The sequence below is a fragment of the Mustelus asterias genome, chromosome 18 (genome assembly GCF_964213995.1).
Source record: "Mustelus asterias chromosome 18, sMusAst1.hap1.1, whole genome shotgun sequence".
In the NCBI taxonomy this organism is placed as follows: domain Eukaryota; kingdom Metazoa; phylum Chordata; class Chondrichthyes; order Carcharhiniformes; family Triakidae; genus Mustelus; species Mustelus asterias.
Window position 1 is genome coordinate 40,342,449 of NC_135818.1, and position 24,298 is coordinate 40,366,746.

Consider the following 24,298-nt stretch of genomic DNA (forward strand, 5'->3'; position numbering starts at 1 on the left):
TTAAAATTCTCATTGTTCTGTTCTCAAATTCTACTATGCCTACACCTTTACAACCCTCATCTCCGCCCCTTCTCATTCCCGTACTACACCATTGGCAGCTGTGCCTTCAGCTTCTGCAGAATGCATCCCTAAACCTCTCTATGCCTTTTTCATGCTCAAGACATTGCTCAATTCCTACTTAAAAAAAAATCAGGAGCTCTTTCCATTTCATCATCGTCCCTATCTGGCCTAATATTCCCTAATGTAGTTGCATCAAATTTTGTTCAAAGCTCGTAGGAAAATGGCAGATGGGACCTGTACAAAAGGATGGGTTATATCTTAGCTGGAAGGGCACTAACATCCTCGTGGGGAGATTTAATCATGCAGTTCGGGTGGATTTAAACTAATAAGGCAGGGGGTGGGATCCAAAGTGGCAGGATAGCAAGTGAGCAACAGTCAGTTGAAAAACAATGTTGCAGGAGGAAGGAAATGTAAAAAGACAAAATATGCACCGAAATCTGAAGTATTAGAGAAAAGGCTCAGTTATCAGGATCAACAAATAAGGAGAGAGAGACATCTTATTTAAAGACCTTATACCTTAATGCATGCAGTATTCAAAACAAAGTTGATGAGCTGACAGCACAAAGTGGCAAACAGGTATGACCTGGTGGGGATTACTGAAATGTGGTTACAAAAGAATCAGGATTGGGAGTTGAATGTCCAAGGATATTTAGTATTCCGGAAGGACAGGAGGTGGAGTTGCTCTATTGGTTAAGGATGACATCAAGACTGTATTCAGAAGTGATATTGCCACGGGAGATGAAAATGTTGTCAGTCTGGGTAGAAATAAGCAGCAAGGAAAGAAACATATTGCTAGGAGTAATTTACAGGTTCCCGGACAGTACTTCAGAAGTAGGGCATAGTATAAATCAGGAAATGAGGAGGGCTTGTGAAAAGGGCACAATGGTATGGGTGACTTTAACATGCATATTGACTGGATTAACCAACTTGGCGAGGGTAGCCTTGAGGACGGGTTCATAATGTATGTGGAACTGTTTCTTAGAGCAGCATGTTATGGAACCAACCAGAGAACTGGCTAATTTAGATCTGGTATTATCTAATGATGAAGGATTGAGTAATGGCCCTGTAGTTAAGGATCCACTTGGAAGGAGTGATCACAGCATGATAGAATTTCAAATTCAGATTGGAAGTGACAGGACAGAATCACATGAGTTTTAGCATTGGGCATGGGTAATTATGCAGGCCTCAGGAAGGAGTTGGCCCAAGTGGACTCGGCAAGAGTATTAAAGGGGATGACGGTAGAAGAACAGTGGCAGTTGTTTAGTTGAGACGTCTTTAATATCTCCCTAAAGTACATTCCTGAGAGGAAGGGGAATTGCAAAAGTGAAAAATCATCCATGGCTTAATAAGGAAATCAAGGTTAACATAAGGGCAAAAATGACAGCATATAATATTGCAAAAGTTAGTGGCAGTGTGGAGAATTGGGAGAACTTTAAACACCAATAAAAAGGTGACCAAATACAATATCTAAAATGAACTATGAAAGGAAGCTAGCTGAAAACAAACACTGACACCAAAAGTTTCTATATGTAAAGGAGAGCTTAATTAAAATCATTTACACATGCACAACTTTCCTCCTAGAACAAAGTAAAGGGGGAGAAAAAAAGACAAAGAATGACCTCATAAAATGCTTCAGTGGAAAACAAGTCATAGAAAACCATCAACATTGAATACAAGTTACTCTTTGACTAGTATGATTGTTCTATCTTCCATGATATTATACATAGGAGCCATGACCAAGTGTTCATCATGTAAAACAATTGGACTACTGACCCCAACCACCACCACCCCCCTACTCCAGCAAAACGCAACTGCTTGCCTCCCCACTGGAACCCTCGACTATCCCCTCACCCACTTACCCCCTCACTTCATAGCTTCTCAGTGACTTTGGGACCATTAAACTGTAAGAGGGTGTGGCTTGACTTCAACAGTCCTGCACTACAAAGAAGGACTCCAAGAACAGGCATGCTCTGCATTTCTGAAGAGGCCAGAAATGAACAGCTCCATCTTAATGCAAAAAAAAGAGCGGAGAGGCAATCTTACTGTGATTGCCATTCCTTGGATGGCATTCAGTATCCCATTTAAAATTATTAAACTCATTTTAGTTTTAAAGTATCAACTGGCAAAATACAGGCTGTTAAATTTAGTGCTGTCTCTCAAACTTTAGTAGATCCAGAAAACCAATCAATACCAAACTACAAATAGACCAATTCTTCTAATAGGCAACATTTTTACTTCTGAAGGAAGAATAACAGCATCATTCAACTATACAAACAAATCTTCCATCACTTTCACATTAAATTGCCAATCTATTATAAATATCCTTGATAGTATGTACACACTGATTCAGATAGTGTGCTTTTTAAATAAAAGTTTTAGTAATTTGTATTAATGCCGTAGATAATAAATCTTCCCTCAATCAATTTGCATATTGTATTTAGCATCCTGCCTAATAGATTTTCAAACTTATCTGCAGACGCTGGCCATTAAAGAACTAAAAATCAGAATCATACAGCACAGGAGGCGGCCACTAACCCATCATGCCTGTGCCAGTTCTTTGATAATTCTATCCAATTAGCCCCATTCTTCAGTTCATTCCTGATAGCCCTGCATTTCTTTTTACTTTTTCCACTATATAACTAATTCTATTGAATTATTCTGCTTCCATCACCATCAATGCATTCCAAATTATACTGTATACGCAAAAATAATTTACCTTCCCTCATTCTTTTGTCAATTATCTTAAATTAAAAATTGCTTAGTTAATCATAGGTTTATGTCAGGGAACAAATGCCCCACTGGTTTTTAAACTGAGCCCATACCATGTTTTACAGGTGCTCACAAAATGCCCTGGTGCAATAAAAATGCAGTAAGAGTTTTAACAACACCAGGTTAAAGTCCAACAGGTTTATTTGGTAGCAAATACCATTAGCTTTCGGAGCGCTGCTCCTTCATCAGATGGAGTGGAAATGTGCTCTCAAACAGTGCACAGACACAAAATCAAGTTACAGAATACTGATTAGAATGCGAATCCCTACAGCCAACCAGATCTTAAAGATACAGACAATGTGGGTGGAGGGAGCATTAAGCACAGGTTAAAGAGATGTGTATTGTCTCCAGACAGGATAGCCCGCAATAAAAATGCTGCATCCAGTATATATTTCTCAACTGGATTAGTAGATTAAAATGTTAATTGTTGAAAAGGCACAAAATATAGTTCAAGTAGAAGTCAGAAGCAATTCAGGACTCAACTTATTATAAATAGGCAACTTGGACAGACACTAGTAAAATATATCAGATGCTAAATACCACGTGTTAATTATTCATTAAACTATATATGGCTGCTGCTTTAATGTAGTGGATGCACGATTTAGGTAAACTAAGATTCTAACTTGAGATCTGAAATATCCGGGTACTTAAATTTTAGTTTAAAAAAATATTTAGGCTAATAGCTGATGCTTGGGCAGAATTCAGTATTAGTGTTTTACTATGTTACAACATTCATTGTAAAATTAGTTTCTCTAATCAATGAAGCACAAGTGAGGAATTTCTAATCTTAATATGGAGCTCAGAGTTCCTCAAATGAATGGTTCACATCTGTAATGTATAGAGTACTTGTAATCATGCTAATTAGCATCATGAATGGCTACAGTACATTTAACTTGAATACCAAATACTATTTTATTCAATTAAATCCCATATCTACCTTTAGATCTATATTTTCAACTGCTTTGTAAATAGTTTAGGTACTCCTGTGGGACACAGTAGTCTGTGTTGCAAATTAGTACATTATGAAAATTAATTTTCAAATACAGACCAAGGTTTTTTTCTCCAAGCCACTTGAGCTTTCTCTGGTTCAGTGCATCAGTTTTAGCTTCATCCACGTATTGCTTTAAGATGACCAATTGTGACCGGATACAGTAATTAATTGTAGCCGTTCTTCTGAGAATGTGTAAATTAAATAATGCAAGGATTTTTACTGTACTGAGTATACTTAAAGTCCATCATGGAATCCATGGTTTTAAAGCTTTGATTTTAAAAAAAAGTTGGACCCTAACTAAAAGAAAAACTGAAAAGGAAACTAAGAAAGCAATTTTATTGTACCAGTTTCTGAAGACTGAAATTTTGATTGGATTATTTTATATATGTCACACACACACGTCAAGAATAAGCAAACATATAGTTGCTGCAGCTGTTTTTGTTACTTGAAGATAATATTAGTGGATCTACACCATCCAGACTGCATTGAAGAGGTTCTGCAGACGTAACCATTTTTGGTTCAGATCATGCCAGTGGAATGCTGTGCGCTGCTGTCAGCTGACAATCAGGTTAAATGCCAGAAGAGCTGAAATATTTTGCGAGGAAGAACGTTCTTAAGGACTGCATGACAGATTGATGAAATATATGCTGGATGAACTGCCAAGCTTAATATCTGTCCTAGTTGTATCTGCTATTTATTGTGCAATTTGTAGTTTATAAGTGACTGCAATTTGCCCGTTAGTTTGTGTTTAACTTGTGTTGATTCAGCGTTTTAGAGTGTAGCGTGTTAGCAAAGATAGTACTTTGTTTGACTTGTATAGTAAAAATTCTTTTGTTTAAACCACAAAATCTTGTGGCTCATTCTTTCAGTTAAATAACTTTAAAGAAAATCTGAAATCCCGGTTACAAATCTTAACCAAGATCATAACAAGCCTTAATCAATCCCTCAGTCTCAGAAACTACTGAATTTAAAACAACAGCCAGTAACAAACAATTCCAAAACTAGTCAAATGATTTATTTAAAACAAAGTGATTTGACACAACTAGCTTTTAACCTTTGATTCATTTTATCTTGTAGATCTAAATATTCTCCATAAAAGAGTTTAATATCAAAGAAATTTAAGACAATAAGTTTGTGCCAGCAAAATAGAAAGGTCTACATTTTAAAAAGTAAAGATGCTAACATAAGCAATGTTGAAAATTGTAGAAAGAGTTCGTAGTCCAGACTGCAATCACGTCAATCATTATCTGCGAGGTCACGCTGTTCAAAATACCTGAAAACATTAACATAACATTTACATTGGGACATTAGCAAAAGTTACATATTGAAAGTAAATTCCCTATTATCGATCACAGTTCATTACAAATAAGGATGGCCATTTGTTCCATACAAATTCATCCAGAAAGAGCCTAAACTAACTTCTATTGCACTGTATTCTCGAGTTTTTTATTTCTGGCTTCACTACTTTGCAATTTTAAATATGGAGAAGAAAATGGAGTACTTGTGCTGTTTCAGAAGCCTTCCTGCCTGCGGTTGTGTCTTATGCCCATTGTTCATAAACACAATGATAATTTCATATTTCCCCAAATTATACATGACCTGTTTGTCAATCACTTAACCAATCTGTACATTATTCTGTTATATTCTCCTCACAGCTTACTTTCCCCACCTCGATTGTAATTAGCCAAGGTCCGAGCACTGACCTTATCCACCCCCCACCCCCCCCCCCCACCCCCACCCACACCCACTCACTCACGCAGTATTTTCAAACCTCGCCGATGTGACGTGGGTGAGGTTCACAACAGTGTTCACCCGGACGTGAACCTGGTGAGGGATCCCTATGGGGGGCGCAAAGGTAAGTATAGGCCCTGAGGGAGAATTACATGCTTGGGCACAGGCTGGCACAATATCTCATGGTGGGGAATGTGGAGAGAGAGAGAGGAAGGAAATGCTGCCAATTTGTTTTGGGGTTGGGGGGGGGGGGGGGGCAGGAGGAAGAGGTATTTTTTGCTCTTTAAAAATTGCATCTAATCTCTGTGCATCATGGCTTTGCTGCAGTGTTTAGGCCCCAACCCTCACGCTTTTTCGTGACAAAGTGCCACAAGATCTGGAAAGAAAACCTGCCCGTTTCTCTGGAGAGCATCATGACAGTTTTCAGTCAGATCCTGACACTGCCAGTTTTTGGCAAGATTCCAGCCAACCTGTTTTGAATGCCTTATGGTAAACCAAATCTACAATATCCACGGGTTCCCTCTCATCTCCTGTTTATAATGTCAAAAAGTTCCAATAGATTTGTGAAACAGTTTCTTTTTCAGAAAACCACATTGATTCTGCCTAGCATATTGTGATTTTCCAAGTGCCTTGTTACCATGTCCCTAATCAAAGATTCTGATATTTTCCCCATTACTAATGCCTGGCTAATTGCCTATGGTTCCCTCTTTTCTTTGTTTCTTGAACTTGATTAGCTTCATTTATACTTTATAAATTTACCACTGAAACATGAATAGAGTTATTGCAATGTTATTAAAATAAATAGAAAAGAATACAAATACTGACAAAGTTCTGCTAGTACATCTTTATATGGATGGGAGATACTCCTCAGTTGAGGGGTAAGACTCTTCAATTTGACAAACTCAAGCATGCAGAGGTGAAGTTGAAAGAAAGTTTCCTAAATACCTGGCAACTAAACAAATCAGTAAATTCACTGCTGACAATTCTGTATCTTCTGGATTTTCCTAAAAGAAAAATGAGTAAAAACATAGTATTTTAGTAGGTGGTTAGGAAGGGGGGGGGGGGGGTGGCTGGGTGATGAGGTGGACTTGGTGAGAAAGGACACACTGGGAACAATGTAAAGTTAAACACGTCTGTGCAGCTGGTCATTTGAACTTTCTCTGGTAAAGGTTGATGACTTGAACAACCAGCTTTCTTGGTTGTATAGATGGAAGACCAGATAGCAAGAGACAGTAGCTTTAAAATAAAAGGCAGGGTAAACTTGTCCAGCTCTTCCCTGCCATTCTACAAAAGTACAATTGTTCAGCACAGGGTGATCTGGTAATTATTTTGGTAGTCATCTTCCATCGTACAAAAGCAAAAAGGCCATTGTCTCTAGCTAAAATAAGATGCAGGTTGCTATGTATGACAGCACCCTACATCTTCTCTCCACCATTCTACGAAGCACAACTCCTATCTGCAAAGATGATAAGCAAACCATCGACCAAAGGCCATTTGATTTTTTGTTCTGAAACAAAGTTTCAGGAGAAACAGTACCTCTGTTTATATTAACAAATGTACAAATACATTACCATCACTGCACCAACACAGTGTCCACACTACTTTCATTAAATACATTACCATCACTGCACCAACACAGTGTCCACACTACTTTCATTAAATACATTACCATCACTGCACCAACACAGTGTCCACACTACTTTCATTAAATACATTACCATCACTGCACCAACACAGTGTCCACACTACTTTCATTAAATACATTACCATCACTGCACCAACACAGTGTCCACACTACTTTCATTAAATACATTACCATCACTGCACCAACACAGTGTCCACACTACTTTCATTAAATACATTACCATCACTGCACCAACACAGTGTCCACACTACTTTCATTAAATACATTACCATCACTGCACCAACACAGTGTCCACACTACTTTCATTAAATACATTACCATCACTGCACCAACACAGTGTCCACACTACTTTCATTAAATACATTACCATCACTGCACCAACACAGTGTCCACACTACTTTCATTAAATACATTACCATCACTGCACCAACACAGTGTCCACACTACTTTCATTAAATAGATTACCATCACTGCACCAACACAGTGTCCACACTACTTTCAAGAAGAAACAATCATTGGAGCAACCTTTATCTTTCTAAAGTGCTTAATGAAAACAATTTTGAGGAATGAACAAAGTGGTGCAAATGGTTTAACTGGTTAAGGCAGGAGCAGCTGATTCATTCTGGCCAGGAAAGCGCCAGGTTCAATCCTACATCTGGAGTTTGTCACGTTTGAATGGCAGGAAGGCACTATAAATAGAATTCAGTGTTCATGGTTACAGTAAGACATAATCCAAATAATCCTGATTGCCTGTTGGAAACATGACAGCAGACACTGTTGAAGATTGGTTCAAGCTCAGTTGTAATACCCCAGCTGTCATAAAAACCATTGATGCACACTGTCTAGATTCACACAAGAGGAACAGCCATTTGGGAGGGTGACTATTGAAAATATACTGCCAAAAAAAGGTACAAATAACCTCAGCGAAGGGAGAAAATTTAACAGAAAAGGGATATGGGCTTAGATAAAAAATGTTCAGAAAGTTCTGATTTCCTATTTATCATTACTGATCGACAGAACATCGAAATAGACATATTCTCGTTCTTTTACCCTTTGCTGAATCTGTTGCATCAATCTCATCTACTGCATTGCCATCACATCCATTGTGTGGCAATAAGTTTGTTGCTTAGTCTCCTGATGGCAGTGTCCAGATTTATATGATCTCTACTGCAATAGATAGCAGTGACATAATGCACTGAAGCTCCAATGTACTGGCCCTGGCGAAATACAATGACAACTCACACCTGCAACAACATCCCCAGTAAATAACTTCAGTAACTGCATTTTTGACCTTGCAAGATGGAGAAACAATATTTACTGGTGCACAAGTCAGAAACTGTGCCACACTAAAATGACCTATTTCAGCAATGAAATGGAGCAAGGAGGATGAAATTCATTATCGAACAAAACCATTTCAAAATTTCATGCATTTACTATATTTCCTTAAAAAAAAAACCCATATACTTACTAGCTTGGCACGAACTTCAGAACATCTTCTAGCCAGCTGTCGAATAAGAGAATGTGCCTCAGGTAGCAGTGGCTTTTCTATGCAGGCTAACAATGCATATAACCATCTGCCCTAGGAAAAATTGAAACACAGCACTGACACAGCAAGCTACATACATTTTTATAATGCAGACTAGCCAGACCATCCTTTAGGAGTATGCTGTACAATTTTGGCATTAAATGGGGCATAGATACATCATAGTTGGTTCAAAGAAAGCAACACATTGAGAAAGATTAAATGCTCTGAAGCTCCAGAATCCAACTAGGTGGTAGTCAGAGAAATCTAACCATGCTCTTCACAACAGTGTTGGAGTACTGTCCACTGAGAATTTTTGCTCGTGTTAGGATCCTACATGGGAAAACAATATGATCTAGATGCAACAGAGGAAAAGAGGCACAAGATTTTGCTTTCTACAAAAGATCTCATCTTTTTTAACTGCTGTAATCAATGTGGCAATCATTGCTTGTGACAAAACGTACTTACCACACTAATGACTCTGCAAGAATCTACAATTTTACATGGCAAGCTCTTATTGAGATCACAGCCAGCTGACCTCAATTTATCAACTGTGAAAAAACCTTGTTTATGCCTTTTATCATTTTGAATACCTCTAAAATCATCCTCAATCTTAGACTGAGCATATACAGTCCATGTTGTTTTAGATTTTCCTTGTAACTCATGCCAATCATGTTATCATGCTGGTAAGTCTTATGAGGTGAATCCAGAATATTAGATCAAGGTAAACTCAAGTCAGAATACATTTAAATTAGTGCACAGTAAATAATATATATATTTTCACCCAAAAGGTGCAAGTATAGAATCCCCACAGTGCAGGAGGCCATTCAGCCCATCAAATCTGCACAGACAACAATCCCTAGCCCCATAATCCCATGTATTTACCCTGCAAATCTCTCTGACATTAAGGGGCAATTTAGAATGACCACTCAACCTTGCACAGTAGCTTCACTGGAGTATAATGTAAGCCTACTTGTGACACTAATAAATAAACTTTAGCTTTATCTTTGGACTGAGAGAGGAAACCGGAGGAAACCCAGGCAGGCACAGGGAGAACGTCCAAACTCCACACAGACAGTGACCGGAGGCCGGAATTGAACCTAGGTCCCTGGCACTGTGAGGCAACAGTGCTACCCAGTGTACCACCGTGCTGCCCACAGGAGGTCATTCGGCCCATCAAGTCTGCACTGACAACAATCCCTATAACCCTATGTATTTACCCTGCTAATAAAAGTATTTGGAATGATCTACTAGGTGAGCCAAAGTTGGATACAAAGCGAATTTGGGTGCACCAAAATACATTTTCCTTATTGCTACAGCGTTCTTATTAGTCTTTTCTCTCATGGAATTGTTTTACTGGCGTCTGTTGAGAGTTCTGATCATGTGAGATTTGGGAGGGTATTTCAGTCTGCAAGTGTTCTGTAAGCAAGGCCTGTTTTCATAGTTATTACTGTTCAACTCCTTTATATAAAGATGATCATTCTTTAATCCATTCAATGACTATTTGTGGTCAAGTAGTCTTTTGGCTACAAGGAGAAAACAGCAAGTGAAGAGAAAACAAAGATTTTCAATGTTCAGCATGGCAACAGGAGGTTGCACTACAGCGAGTAGCTAGTTTACATCATGGGTTTATTTTTTGGAATTTCAGGTACGTTTGGGCAGTCGGAACTTTTGACAACAGAAGCGAGGACTGAGCGGAATACGTGGAGAGGTTGCAGCATTTCTCTTTAGCAAATGGAATAGAAAAGGAGGCAAAGCAATGCTCGATTCTCCTGTGTGTATGGGGCGAAGACATAATCTGATGAGGGATCTGGCCATGCCACGGAAAGAAGTCTCACAACAGCAGGTTAAAGTCCAACAGGTTTATTTGGTAGCGCAAGCCACAAGCTTTCAGAGCGCTGCTGGAGCAGCGCTCTGAAAGCTTGTGGCTTGCGCTACCAAATAAACCTGTTGGACTTTAACCTGCTGTTGTGAGACTTCTTTCCGTGCTTACCCCAGTCCAACGCCAGCATCTCCACATCATGCCACGGAAACCAGGGGAGATTTCATTTGCAGATTTAGTTATTTTGATCCACAATCTGAAGCCCTTAGTCTTCGTTCAAAGATTGAAATTTCAGCCATTTTCGAAAAGCAGGTCAATCAGTGGCTAACTCTGTCAGCTTTCAGAACAGCGATTTCGGGGCAGTTTTAGGAGAAATGCTTAGAAAGGGCATTCAGCCGTTGGGGGAAGCCACTCTGAGTTTTAAGACGACTCTAGAAATTTCACAGGGCATGGAAATGGCTGCTAATATTCAGAGATATTCAGCAGGCCAGGCAGGGGTTTTGCACCAAGTACAGAAAGCAGCTGCAGAATAGGTGAAGAGAGTGGAGTTTTAGGTCTGGAGGGCCACATTATGGATGCTGTTTATTACCAATGCAACAAGAAAGGGCATTTAGTGAAAGAATGCAACGGCACAAAGAGTAAGGCGAGGGCTGAGCTAGAAGATTTTAATTCAAAGAAGCCTCAATCAGTTACATACCATGTGAAAAGCCTGGAGCAGGCAGATGCACAAACTTACGACATGTTCAATATCAATGAGGCACGAGCAGAGTCTATTTTGGCTACAGTTGTACTCAACTATAAACAGATCAAGATGAGATGGACACAGGAGCCTCCACATCTGTAATTAGTAAGGAAACCTACAAGTTTATGTGGGACCAAGCTTAGAGTCCAATCTAACCCCTTACTCCGGCAGAGAATAATCTTTGGACGTAAACTGGAGTCCATACCTTTGCTCAGGGCTTTGGAAGTACATATTGCGTATAATAGCTAAGAAGCAAGGGTACATATCCTTGTGGTCAGAAGGGAAGAGGCTGACTTTGCTAGGGTGTGACTGGCTTATTAAATTCCATTGAACTGGGGTGAGATCAAGCACAAGGTGACTGAAGATCTTGCTAAGTAGTATCCAGACATGTTCCAGGATGAACCGAGTACACTGAAATTATATCCTCAAGCAATTCCTCACTTTTCTAAGCCCAGGACTGTGACCTAGGCCATGAGGAGGAAAATGGAGGAGGAACTGGAATGGCTGCAAAGGCTTGGAAACATTGAACCTATTCAGTTTTCTCACTGGGCAGTTCCAATCATTCCTGTCCTTGAAAATGATGGTACGGTACAGATATGTGGTGATTACAAGCTCACCATTTACCAGGTTTTCCAAATTAGGTGCTTGTCCATTACCTAGCGTGGAAGATTTATTTTCAACTCTTGCGGGAGGCAAGACGGTTTCAAGGATGAGCCAGGCACATCAACAACTCATTCGAGAGAAAGATTCGAAGCAAAACATGACTATCAAAATGCATAAAGGGTTGTTCAAGTACAATTCTCAGCAAAAATATATTCCAGCAAAAAACAAGGATTGTAAGAAAAGGGAGAACCAGCCGTGGATAACGAAGGAAATAAAGGAGAGTATTAAAATAAAAACAGCTGCGTACAGAGTGGCCAAAAATAGTGGAGAAACAAGTGATTGGGAAAATTTTAAGAAACAACAAAGAGAGACTAAGAAAGCGATAAAGAAAGGAAGGATAGACTATGAAGCTAGGCTAGCAATTAATATAAAAAATGATAGTAAAAGTTTTTATAAATATATAAAAAGGAATAGAGTGGCTAGAGTGAATGTTGGACCCTTGGAGGACGAGAGGGGGGAGTTAATAGTGGGAAATGAGGATATGGCTGAGTCTTTAAATAAGTTTTTTGTGTCGGTCTTCACGGTGGAGGACACAAATAGTTTGCCAAATATTAACGATAGAGGGTTGGCAGCAGGAGAAATACTTAATACAATTAATGTTACCAGAGAGGCAGTGCTGGGTAGACTAATGGGACTGAAGGTGGACAAGTCCCCGGGTCCGGATGGAATGCATCCCAGGGTATTGAAAGAAATGTCAGAGGTAATAGTGGATGCGTTAGTGATTATTTATCAAAACTCGTTGCATTCTGGGGTAGTGCCGGTTGATTGGAAAACGGCTAATGTTACGCCGCTGTTTAAAAAAGGAAGGAGACAAAAGGCGGGTAACTATAGGCCGGTCAGCTTAACGTCTGTAGTAGGGAAAATGCTGGAATCCATTATTAACGAGGAGATAGCAGGGCATCTGGATAGAAATGGTTCGATCAATCAGACGCAGCATGGATTCATGAGGGGAAAGTCGTGCTTGACGAACATGTTGGATTTTTATGAAGATGTGACTAGGGCGGTTGATGGAGGAGAACCGGTGGATGCGGTGTTTTTGGATTTCCAAAAGGCGTTTGATAAGGTGCCCCATAAAAGGCTGCTGAAGAAGATTAGGGCACACGGAGTTGGGGGTAGTGTGTTAAAGTGGATTGGGGACTGGCTATCCGACAGGAAGCAAAAAGTCGGAATAAATGGGTGTTTTTCCGGTTGGAGGAAGGTAACTAGTGGCGTGCCGCAGGTACTCGGGCCGCAACTATTTACCATTTATATAGATGATCTGGAGGAGGGGACGGAGTGTAGGGTAACGAAGTTTGCAGACGACACAAAGATAAGTGGAAAAGTGAATCGTGTGGAGGACGGAGAAGATCTGCAGAGAGATTTGGACAGGCTGAGTGAGTGGGCGAGGATATGGCAAATGGAGTATAACGTTGAGAAATGCGAGGTTATACACTTTGGAGGAAATAATAACAAATGGGATTACTATCTCAATGGAAACAAATTAAAACATGCTACCGTGCAAAGGGACCTGGGGGTCCTTGTGCATGAGACGCAAAAGCCCAGTCTGCAGGTACAACAGGTGATCAAGAAGGCAAATGGGATGTTGGCCTATATCGCGAGGGGGATAGAATATAAAAGCAGGGATGTCTTGATGCACCTGTACAGGGCATTGGTGAGGCCGCAGCTGGAATACTGTGTGCAGTATTGGTCCCCTTATATGAGGAAGGATATATTGGCATTGGAGGGAGTGCAGAGAAGGTTCACCAGGTTGATACCGGAGATGAGGGGTTTGGATTATGAGGAGAGGCTGAGGAGATTGGGTTTGTACTCGTTGGAGTTTAGAAGGATGAGGGGGGATCTTATGGAGACTTATAAGATAATGCGGGGGCTGGATAGGGTGGAGGCGGAGAGATTCTTTCCACTTAGTAAGGAAGTTAAAACTAGAGGACACAGCCTCAAAATAAAGGGGGGTCGGTTTAAGACAGAGTTGAGGAGGAACTTCTTCTCCCAGAGGGTGGTGAATCTCTGGAATTCTCTGCCCGCTGAGGTGGTGGAGGCTACCTCGCTGAATATGTTTAAAGCGCGGATGGATGGATTCCTGATCGGTAAGGGAATTAAGGGTTATGGGGATCAGGCGGGTAAGTGGTACTGATCCACGTCAGATCAGCCATGATCTTATTGAATGGCGGGGCAGGCTCGAGGGGCTAGATGGCCTACTCCTGCTCCTATTTCTTATGTTCTTAATTATTTGGTTTCCGGCTGATCCTCTAGTCCAGCGATCTTTCAAAGGACAATGGACAACCTAGTATAGGAATTGTTCAGGTTGTGGTCTGCTTGGATGACATCTTGGTTATGGGGAAGACTGAGGAGGAGCATCTTAGCAACCTGGATCAAGTTTTAAAAAGGTTTTTAGAGGCAGGTCTGCGTCTGACGAGGAGCAAGTGCATTTTCCAGGCAAAGTGTAGATTATCTAGGTTACAGAATCAGTGCACAAGCCTCACCTCTTGTAAGAGAAAATTTGAGCTATTAAGGAAGCTCCAGAGCCCAGGTCATTTTTGGACTTAATAAATATTATGGAAAGTTTTTGCTAGACCTGTCAATGATGGTTCCATTGTATCTACTTCTGCACAAAGAAACCAAATGAAAATAGCAGTCCGCACAGAAGGCAGTGGCTTTCAAAGATGTGAAAACGCTGCTGCAATCGGCAAATCTGCAAGTCTATTTTGATGCAGACAGGGAACTTATCCTCACCGTATGGTGTGGGGCTTCTCATTTAATGAAGGACGGGTCCAAAAAACCCATTGGTTTTGCATCTAGGACACTGAAGGGGATATTCACAGTTGGACTTAGAGGGTCTAGCTATCGTTTTTGCAGCGAACAGATTCCATCGGTACCTCTATGGTCATTCATTCATCATATGTACCAACCATAAGTCACTGATGAGTTTTTTTCAGTCGAGTCGGAATGTATCTCTGGCCTCGCAAGAACACAGCGCTGGGTGCTTACATTGTCAGCCTATCAGGACAATTTTGTGCACAGAACAGGAAAAGACAGCAGCAAATGTGGACACATTGAGTCATCTCCCTTTCCCGGATTTACCATCCAAGGTATTGTGTTCACCCGAGACAATTTTCTTACTAGAAAGACTTACTAGAAAGGGGAGAAGTGTTACAGATTATCATTTAGAGTACAGTGTTCTTATGAGCCTTTTCAATTGTTTTACTGGCTGTTGAAGGTTCTGAGCATGTGTGCGTTTGAGGGCTTTTCATTTTGCAAGAGTGACCTGTAAGCAAGACCTGTTTTAATAGTTATTACTATTCTACTGAGTTACTGTAATTATTTATATAAAGATAATTCTTCTAATAATACATTCAACCACCTTATTTGTGGTCTCAACTTACCACACTTACCTTAATTTAAAAAAAAATTGTAATATAGAATTAAGTTTTTTGGTGTATTCATGCTAATAGATGGATTGTAGCTAGTTGCCTTTGCAGATGCTGCACAGAATTGGTAGGCAGGAAGTAGAGGTTGGAAAAAATGTTTCAGGGCTTAATTATATACCTCCATGATTTATGCTCATTTCCAACAACTCGCAGTGTACCAAACAAGTACTTCCAACCCATTTAAAGCAAAGCTAACTATCGGAGGTACAAAATCCACTTACTAATTCTGGATACAATTTTTTATCGCCAAACCAGTTAATTAGATATTCCAATGCGTTAAATACAGTGGGCTGGAAAAAAAAAGCAAAAGACAAATCATGAATAGTCTTGCGAAAGGTTCAGTGAACAGAAACAAGTAACTGAAGCCGAATCTGATACAAGGAGCACTTGTGCACTTCTACATGATATCTTGTAAGAGATTTAACAAAAATTTTTCAACTATTGACTAACATGCTAAAACTGGCAACTGATTAAGCATAATTATCCCATTAAGAAATCACATGATGCTGGCTATTACTCTTCTGACCATTGGAAACACCACCGATTAAATGTAGTTAGATATTGGTTTTGATTTTCAGTTAGTATATAAACAAACATTCAATAAGAAACCAGCACCATGAAATGAATATTGACTCAAAGATAAGAGATTTTTCCATTTATGAGAAAGATCCTCAAACTTTTTGTAATATTTACACACTTTAACTTGTCCTGACATATCCACTGGGGAACTTTATACATGCTAAAAATATTGATGCTAATGGTGTGTTCATTTAACTTTTCCCTTAAGATAAAGTATTGTTTGTTTAGTTGCTTGGTTATTGCATCTCTTCAGTCGCAGACTTCTTATTCTTACTCTTATGAATCAAATGCCAATTCTGGTGCAGCACTGAACCAGCTTTATTAACTGGTCTATGCCAAGGTAACACGTGGGTGCTTCAATAACTCGGTTAGGAAGTGGGAAAAGACAGCCAGGAACCCTCTAGTTACTGAGAATCCCAGTCGAAAGGCTGTGTCTGTGTGTGCTGTTGCGATTCAATTTAATATAACAGCTCAGTCATGTAAAAAAAAAGCCACTTCTGGAATAATAGGAGTGGGGGAGCCAATACACCCACCTATGGATCTATAGCTCAGCTACTAACTACTTTCAGAATAGAGGAGTCATGGATTAAAAGTCTAGGCAGAAAAGTCTCTTTGGAAATTGTAACAGTTTATTAAATGAAAAACCATTTCCATGGTGGTACTTGTGCTGAGTCTGAAGATGAACTTTTATTGTAGGTAATTCAGGGCCGCTACTTCACCCCGAAGTAAAACTGCATTTTTATTAACAGTTTTAAAAGAATGCTAGAAGTGTTTTAGTATTCTGGTATTTGAGTTCCATTATTGTTTGTATTTGCATGTTTGATAAGGAAATGATTATAAAGTGTAATGAAGACTGCATTATAGTGTTGATATATTGCACACGAGTTAGGAGTAGTAGGACACTTGGCCATTCAATAAGATCATGGCTGATCTGACTGCAACATCTGGCCTACCCCTTTCATCCTCTTGTTTATCAAGAATCCATCTACTTCTTCCTTGAGAACATTCAAAGACTCTGTTTCCACTGCCTTTTTCAGAAAGGAGTTCCAAAGACACACGACTGAGGAAAAAAAATCTTCACATCGGTCTTAAATGGGTACCCCTTATTTTTAAATAAAGATCCCAGTTTTAGATTCTCTCAAGAATCCTTTCTACATCCACCCTGTCAAGACTCCTCAGGATATTTCAACTAAGTCACCTCTTGCTCCAGCAGATATAAAGCTAATCTGTCCAATCTTTCCTTGCAAGATAACCCACCCGTTCCTGGTACTAGTCTTGTAAGCCTTCTCTGAATTGCTTCTACTGCATTTAGATCTTTTCTTAAATAAGGAAACCAAACTGTACACAGTCCTCCAAGAGTGTCCTGTACAAATGAAGCATAACCTCCTTACTTTATTCAATTTCTCTCACAAACTATAACATTCTATTAGCTTTCCTAATTACTTGCTGTACCTCCATACTAGCCCTGTGATTTATGCACTAGGTCATCCAGATCACTAAATCTCAAGAGCTCTGCATCTCTCTCAATTTATTCAATAGGATTCTTTCTTATTTTTCTTGTCAAAATGAACAGTTTCACATTTTCTCACATTATATTCCATTTGCCAGATCTTTGTCCACTTCCTTAACATATCAATGTCCCCGTATTCACAACTTATAACTCATTGTTGTAATTAAAATATAGAGAGAAACTGATGCAAACTAGAACAAATGAGGGCAAGATTATTGAATGCCAATATCACAAACAAATCAGTTCCTTTTGCAATTACTCAGATAATGAAACAGTCCATGTCCGCATGAAGAAAGACCCGGATAACATTCAAATTTGGGTCAAATGGCAAGTAACATTCAAGAAACAAAGGCCAGATAATGATAGACCACCTTCAAGAAGGAAAGGTTGAATCACCTCCCCTTCCCATTCAGTGGTATTACAATAGTCAAATCCTCCATTATCAAACTCCAGATGGTGACCACTAACTAGAAACTTAATTAGACTTGCTATCTAAATGTTGCGACGATAAGAGCAGCTCGGAGGTGGGTTTTCTGCAGCATCTGCTGACTCCTCAAAGCCTGTCACCATCCAGAAGGTACCAATCAGGAGTATGATGTAATATGCACCACTTGCTTGGGCAAGTGCAGCGCCAACTACACTCGAAGTTTGACACCATTCGAGCCAAAACAGTCTGCTTGATTACAGCACGGAAGCACATTCAGCCCATTGTCTGTGCTGCTCTCTCTCATTTCTGTATAAAACACGAGGCCACAAATTGAGTACTGCTTGCAGTTCTGGTCATCTAAATATAGAAAAGATGTAATTGCACTAGAGAGGGTACAGAAGCAATTTAAGGATGTCAGGACTGGAACATTGCAGCCTTGAGGAAAGACTTGATAGGATGGGGTGGTTCTCCTGGGAACAGGTACAAGGTTGTGAAGGGCCTGCATATGGTGGATGAGAAAGACCCATTTCCTTTAGCCACCCCACCCCTGTTCACCATTTCTCTCTCAAGTCTATAATTTCCATCTCTTCCCTGTTGCCCTACCATCCACAGTTGTGGTCTCATAGCCATTTACAAAAGTTGGCTATCCTGAACAGAGCAGTCTGTCGCTGGGTGATTTCTGATACAATCTAATGATGTAATGCAGCAAATATTGCTTTGGTATGGTGTAATTATGTCCTTTAAGGTCAGTATATTGGTCAGCAAGGTTCAGGGCATATTCAAATTTAATTGTTCGGCCAATTAAAAAGGCCAGATTGCAGCTTGGAACCATACAAGACATTTGTTGTACAACCTGTGTATGTTCTAATGCACCTTTTAAAACATTATTAGTCTATCTCCTATAGTATTGCTCATACAATGTACTGTTTTAGAAAAAATGAGGTCTTATACTAAAGAATACAATATTCTGCTAAGCTGCAAAAGTATTCCTTCAAGGCCACAGGATCTAATTTTAAGCATATAAAGTTTATGTCTTCCTTGGTTTAGAAACTTGTGATTAGATTGCATTTGCAGCTGAGAGAGCCATCATTTTAAGATTGTTAGATCGAGACCATAGATCAGAACTTGTATCATGTCTAAAGTTAAAGTCAGCCTTTGCTTACTGCTAAAAAAGCAAAAAGATAAAATCTGCACATACCTGACTCATTCTGCTGACAATACTCAACAGGGGAGGAAATCCCACCTGTAAAACAGACCAAAGATATATAGCAACTTGAAACTTACTGCATTCAGTTGATTTTGGTCCAATTTTCAAAAGGAAAGCAAAAATATAAATAATAATGAAAAATTCCAGAAGTATTTGTGTGTCCAAAGCAAAAAGCACAGAGCTGCAAATTGCTAAACACTACAAATAAAGATTTCACAGATCCCCAGTTCAGTCCCAAGCAGAAGAACTGATAAGACGCATAGGTCCAGAATTTATCAATGGGACCTAAAGAGGGTCATGAATCCATTGTGATATGCAGCAGACTTTGAATGTGGGTAGGTGGACTGATGAGCTGAATTTCTATTTGGAGGTACACTGACATGTGTCACAAAGGGCGGCACGGTAGCACAGTGGTTAGCACTGCTGCTTCACAGCTCCAGGGACCTGGGTTCAAATCCAGGCTCGGGTCACTGTCTGTGTGGAGTTTGCACATTCTCCGTGTCTGCAGGGGTTTCCTCCGGGTGCTCCGGTTTTCTCCCACAGTCCAAAGATGTGCGGGCTAGGTTGATTGGCCATTCTAAATTGCCCCTTTGTGTCCTGGGATGCATAGGTTAGAGGGATTAGTGGGTAAATATGTAGGGATATGGGGATAGGGCCTGGGTGGGATTGTGGTTGGTGCAGACTCGATGGGCCGAATGGCCTCTTTCTGCATTGTAGGATTCTATGATCTATAATACCTAACTGCATTGAAACTGCTGCGACACAGGAATGGTAAGGAGACTCTAGAAGACTTTTGCTTGGAGTTTCTGCTGTGAAATCCAAAGGACTGCAGCAAGGTGAGCATTCTCAAGGATGGGAGGAAGTGGACAGCCTCTCCAGTTAAGCAGCAGCGCATGACAAAGATTGAGGAAGTCAACAAAAGAAGTGTGGTCCCTCCAACCTTCTCAACTTAACACATCTTGCAGCTCCATTCATTGCCCTCTCTTCAATAGCCAGCACTCACCCTGATCCCATTTACTCTCACACCCATTCCTTAGTCACCCCCCACAAATGTCCATCCACCCAGCTACGGTAGCCATTTCTAACACATAACTCTCCTTGTATAAGAGCGCACACATCAGGGGCAAGCAGAGACCTGTGGTGGGGTGGGAGGGGCGGTGGCCCACCAGTCAACTTGATGGTCACTTGAAATGTGTGCCCACTTGTTTCACTAGGAAGGAGATCTTATTTCAGAAGGCTGTAGATGTCAGCAGCAACATACAAAAGCCCAAGCCTCCTGATGCTCACATATGTTGAGAGAACGTATTCCCTGCCTGTCGACTGTCGGGTGGCATGGTAGCACAGTGGTTAGAACTGCTGCCACACAGCATTAGGGACCTGGGTTCAATTCCAACCATGGGTGACTGTGGAGTGCGTACGTTCTCCTCGTGTCTGCTTGGGTTTTCTCCCACAGACCAAGGATGTGCAGGTTAGGTGGATTGGCCATTCTAAATTTCCCCTTAGTGTTCCAAGATACATAGGTTAGATGGATTAGCTATGGCAAATGCATGGGGCTACAGGGATAAGATGGGGGAATGGGCCTGGGGAAGATGCTCTTTGGAGAGTCGGCGCAGAGTTGATGGGCTGGAAGGCTTCTTTCTGCACTGTAGGGATTCTATTATATGAAAAGACTCTCACCTGGCCTTGGCTAGAGTTTTTCCATTTCACTGATCAACAGCTTCCCAACCTGTCAGTTCACTGAAGAAGCACTCCTTGCTGCACACTCACCTGGTTGAACTGAACCGAGCGAGTTGCTGACAACTCAGGAAAGCCAGAATGTTTGGTTAAAACTGTAATTATCTATTAGAATATTTAAATTACTTACCCAGTAGCTTCCCTCTCACTTTCAAACCCTGGGTGAAACTCAGAAGTGGGTGGGATGATGTTGGGATGCCAGTCTGATATAGCTTTTAGGGGATTTAACTCCCCACACATACCCATGTTTGGAAAAAACTACCTGCCTCTCCGTCATCCTGGAGGACAGTAGTGAAACGAAGTTTCTTAAACAATTTTTTTTCTCCTGTACGTACTCAAAACTCCAATTTACTTCCATGCTTTATGATCTTTTGCCAAAAGTGAGAGCTATTTTGCAGCTTAAATTGCTGCCTTTTACTATGGCAGGCACAGCTTTCTGTTATTTCCTTTGACAGTCACATTATCTTGGCTCCTTTTGGTGCTCACGCTTAGCATCTGTCACAACAAATGTTCCAGACCCACACACTGAATGTGAAAGCGTCTGCACTTGTACTGATGAATAAGCATTGCGGCTTGTGATTGCCAAATCTGGTTGAGGGTCATTTCACAACAGACCTGCTACTACATTGGCAAGATATATTTGCCATGCAACACATATGAAGAGCATCCAAGTGTCACTCTTCTACTTTTGATATGCATCCTTCTCTTGCAGCCATAAAACAAATACATCAGCAGCTGGCACCAGTAATTTGTATTTGCTGAAAGGCTCAAATGTTACTGATGCCAGATGTTCAATTAATTCACCAAAGCTTCAGTAGCATGCCTTCCAAAAATCTAGTCTACCTTTTGCTTTCTCAAGACCCATTTTAATTCAACTGAACAGGTTAATTGTTATTACTCAATACCACTGGCTAGTACAACGTCATACAGTAGAGTTGTGATTATATACCAAGTCATCATATTTCATAAAGCACTTTGTTTTAATTATTTCTATGGGTACTGATTGAAGTCATGAAGGGTTTTGTTGAGTTTTAGGTCAATACTTTGTCCCCAATGACAAATACATACAAAGCCCTCTAGAAATATATTCCTATACATGTCTAAAAGCACAAGATCTGCATCAGGATTACTAATAAATATAACTGAACTGGCACTCTTTGATCTATCAAAGTATCTTTCATCAGTATAACTTTTTCTAACAATAATAATGATTTGTCCCATTCTATTAATCAGTTTGGTGATGATTAAATATTTGAATCATCACAAAATCAAGTTAAGAGTGAAACTAAAGACAGATTTCCTAAAAGTTGGCTTGAAGGCTATATTTGTTGAATTCTAACTTTGTTACTCATTTAGTCATAAGCATATGGGATCAGTAAACTTCATGACAAAGCATAAATTTCTACTGTTCTCAGGGGAGCCTTTAACTTTGCCGCACCCCCTCCCACCCTGCAAGTTTGATATGGTCACATAACATGTGCGAGAGCAAAAAGGATACTGGATTTGAATGAAACTGAAAGCAGTGCAAAAATAATTGCTAAGCCTTGGATTTTTATCAATTCCAAGAGTAAAAGAGATCTAATCTATTCAGTACAAAACAAACAAAGATTTACTTGATAGAAGCAGCTGAATTCGGATTGTGCTATTTATACGTACATAATGAAAATAGTCACCTGCACATAGTCAATGCCTGGGTTATCAGGCTCATTTGTGAGTGGTGATACAGATGAACCCAAGTACAATTTTTGTCCAAGACAGAACTTCTTCCATCCTTCTTCATCATCAAGTGTTGGCTGTAAAGTTGACAGGAATTTCAATTAGTTCAGAAAAATGTTTTATCATCTCTTAAAGAGATGATAGTTTAACCTTTCACAGCACACTGAGCATACCAAATAAATAAAACCATTCAGCTGTCACTAGATGGCAGCAAGATATCGCTGAATAATGTTTTCTCTTCATAACCAATAGTGCTATTTGTGTTAACTTTAACCAACCCATACTTTACACAAAATAACACATCAAGATTATACCTTTTGCAAAAAAAGATCTGCATTCACCTACTGGTCACTGTAATAAAGCACGAGAGATGGTATACGAGTGCCATAAGCTTTTAAAAGTTTACAAATTTTTACAATTATAAAATGTTTATGTAAAATGTCAGAATGACGAGGCAAAGTATAAAAAAAATCTCACTGCTCTTAAATCAGGAATGGCTCCCAGCCTGTAAGGAAAGGTGGCAGGAAACTAGTTCAGTAATGGAGAAGAATGAACTGAAAGTGAGGAGGTGTAGGCTGGAAAGTAATCCCTGTTAGCATCTTGTTGATTACTGTACTTAAAGACAGAACTGATGTGAATGAATAAGCCTCACTTGTTTAAAGCTCTGGGCTGTGTGTCTAATTAACCAAGTAGTGGACCTGCTTCAGCTCATTATATTATGTAAACTATTTCAATCACACACTCAGTTACAACAGTTGTAAAATTAACAACCGTCTTCCTCTGCCTTCCTGTTGGTGTTGGCTCTTCACTAAGGTAAAGCTGCGTGGGTGCTAATCATCCTACAGTAATTCACCCAAATGACTATTCTTCACATACAATCCTGGTCAGATAGGATAGGAATTAGGCAGGTTATTCAATGGTGGAGGGCATCACAGCCAAATTCAAAACAGTCTTCAACCTATATCTTCACACAAGTCCTTAGCAATTAGGAATTGTATCGGAATCCTCCTCCTCCAGTTCCACTGTGTATCAGCTAATTCAGTACACACCGAGGACTGAACTGGTGTGCATTACATTAACTAGCGGATTCCTAAAACTACCCATTTCACCAACATTTGAAGGAATGTTTAAAATAAAATTCTATTTACATGTATCTAATTTTAAGATTCGTCAGCGTCACTAATTAGGGGCAATGCTCATGACCCCAGATCTGTCTGCATCTGTTTTGTTAGAGACAGGAAGCAAGCAAGCAAACTTTCATGCTGCCTCCTCACTACCATGATTGTACCATGTAGTCCAGTGCAACCCACACTACTGGCTGACTGCACGTGCAATATGGATCTAAGAGCGTGCAAGAGGAGCACTGTTTCCTAGGCAGTCTGTCTCTCTCAAAGGGAAGCTGCACTGCAACAACCAGCCTGAAACAAAAACGAACAGATGCATTTAAAGTGATGGAAAATGGAGCACCAGCTTAAGATGACGACTTCCACATTCACAGATGCTACTCTGAAGGCCTTAGTGACAGGTGCATGGGAGGAGAGAGGCCATTCTTCCGAGAGGCTAGTAGACTCTAAAGAAATGTCCTTAAAAAAAAAAAGTGTGGGAGCAGGTAGACAGGAAGGTCAATGTTCAGAGTCTGGCCAGGAAGACATGGTAGCACTGCAGAAAGAAGTTTAATAACTTAAGGTGGGTCTTTTTGGCATAAATGGGTCTTTTTCCGATTGGCAGGCAGTGACTAGTGGGGCACCGCTGGGT

At 40.1% G+C, this 24,298-nt stretch overlaps 1 protein-coding gene across 6 annotated transcripts in view; it reads right to left on the minus strand.

Annotated features, from left to right (window-relative positions):
* Window positions 1–4,813: 4,813 nt before the first annotated feature.
* gemin2 (gem (nuclear organelle) associated protein 2) overlaps window positions 4,814–24,298 on the minus strand; it is a 42,832-nt gene continuing 23,347 nt past the window's right edge. For 5 of the 6 annotated variants that reach the window (XM_078233811.1, XM_078233813.1, XM_078233812.1 and 2 more), the window contains 6 exons: window positions 22,501–22,620; window positions 19,085–19,129; window positions 15,592–15,660; window positions 8,665–8,775; window positions 6,497–6,555; window positions 4,814–5,093 (listed from right to left, as the gene is read on the minus strand). In XM_078233811.1, coding sequence (XP_078089937.1) covers window positions 5,057–5,093; window positions 6,497–6,555; window positions 8,665–8,775; window positions 15,592–15,660; window positions 19,085–19,129; window positions 22,501–22,620 — 441 coding nt within the window. In that variant the 3' untranslated portion in view covers window positions 4,814–5,056. The remainder of the gene's footprint in view (window positions 5,094–6,496; window positions 6,556–8,664; window positions 8,776–15,591; window positions 15,661–19,084; window positions 19,130–22,500; window positions 22,621–24,298) is intronic. The other variant, XR_013500020.1, reaches the window with a different exon arrangement.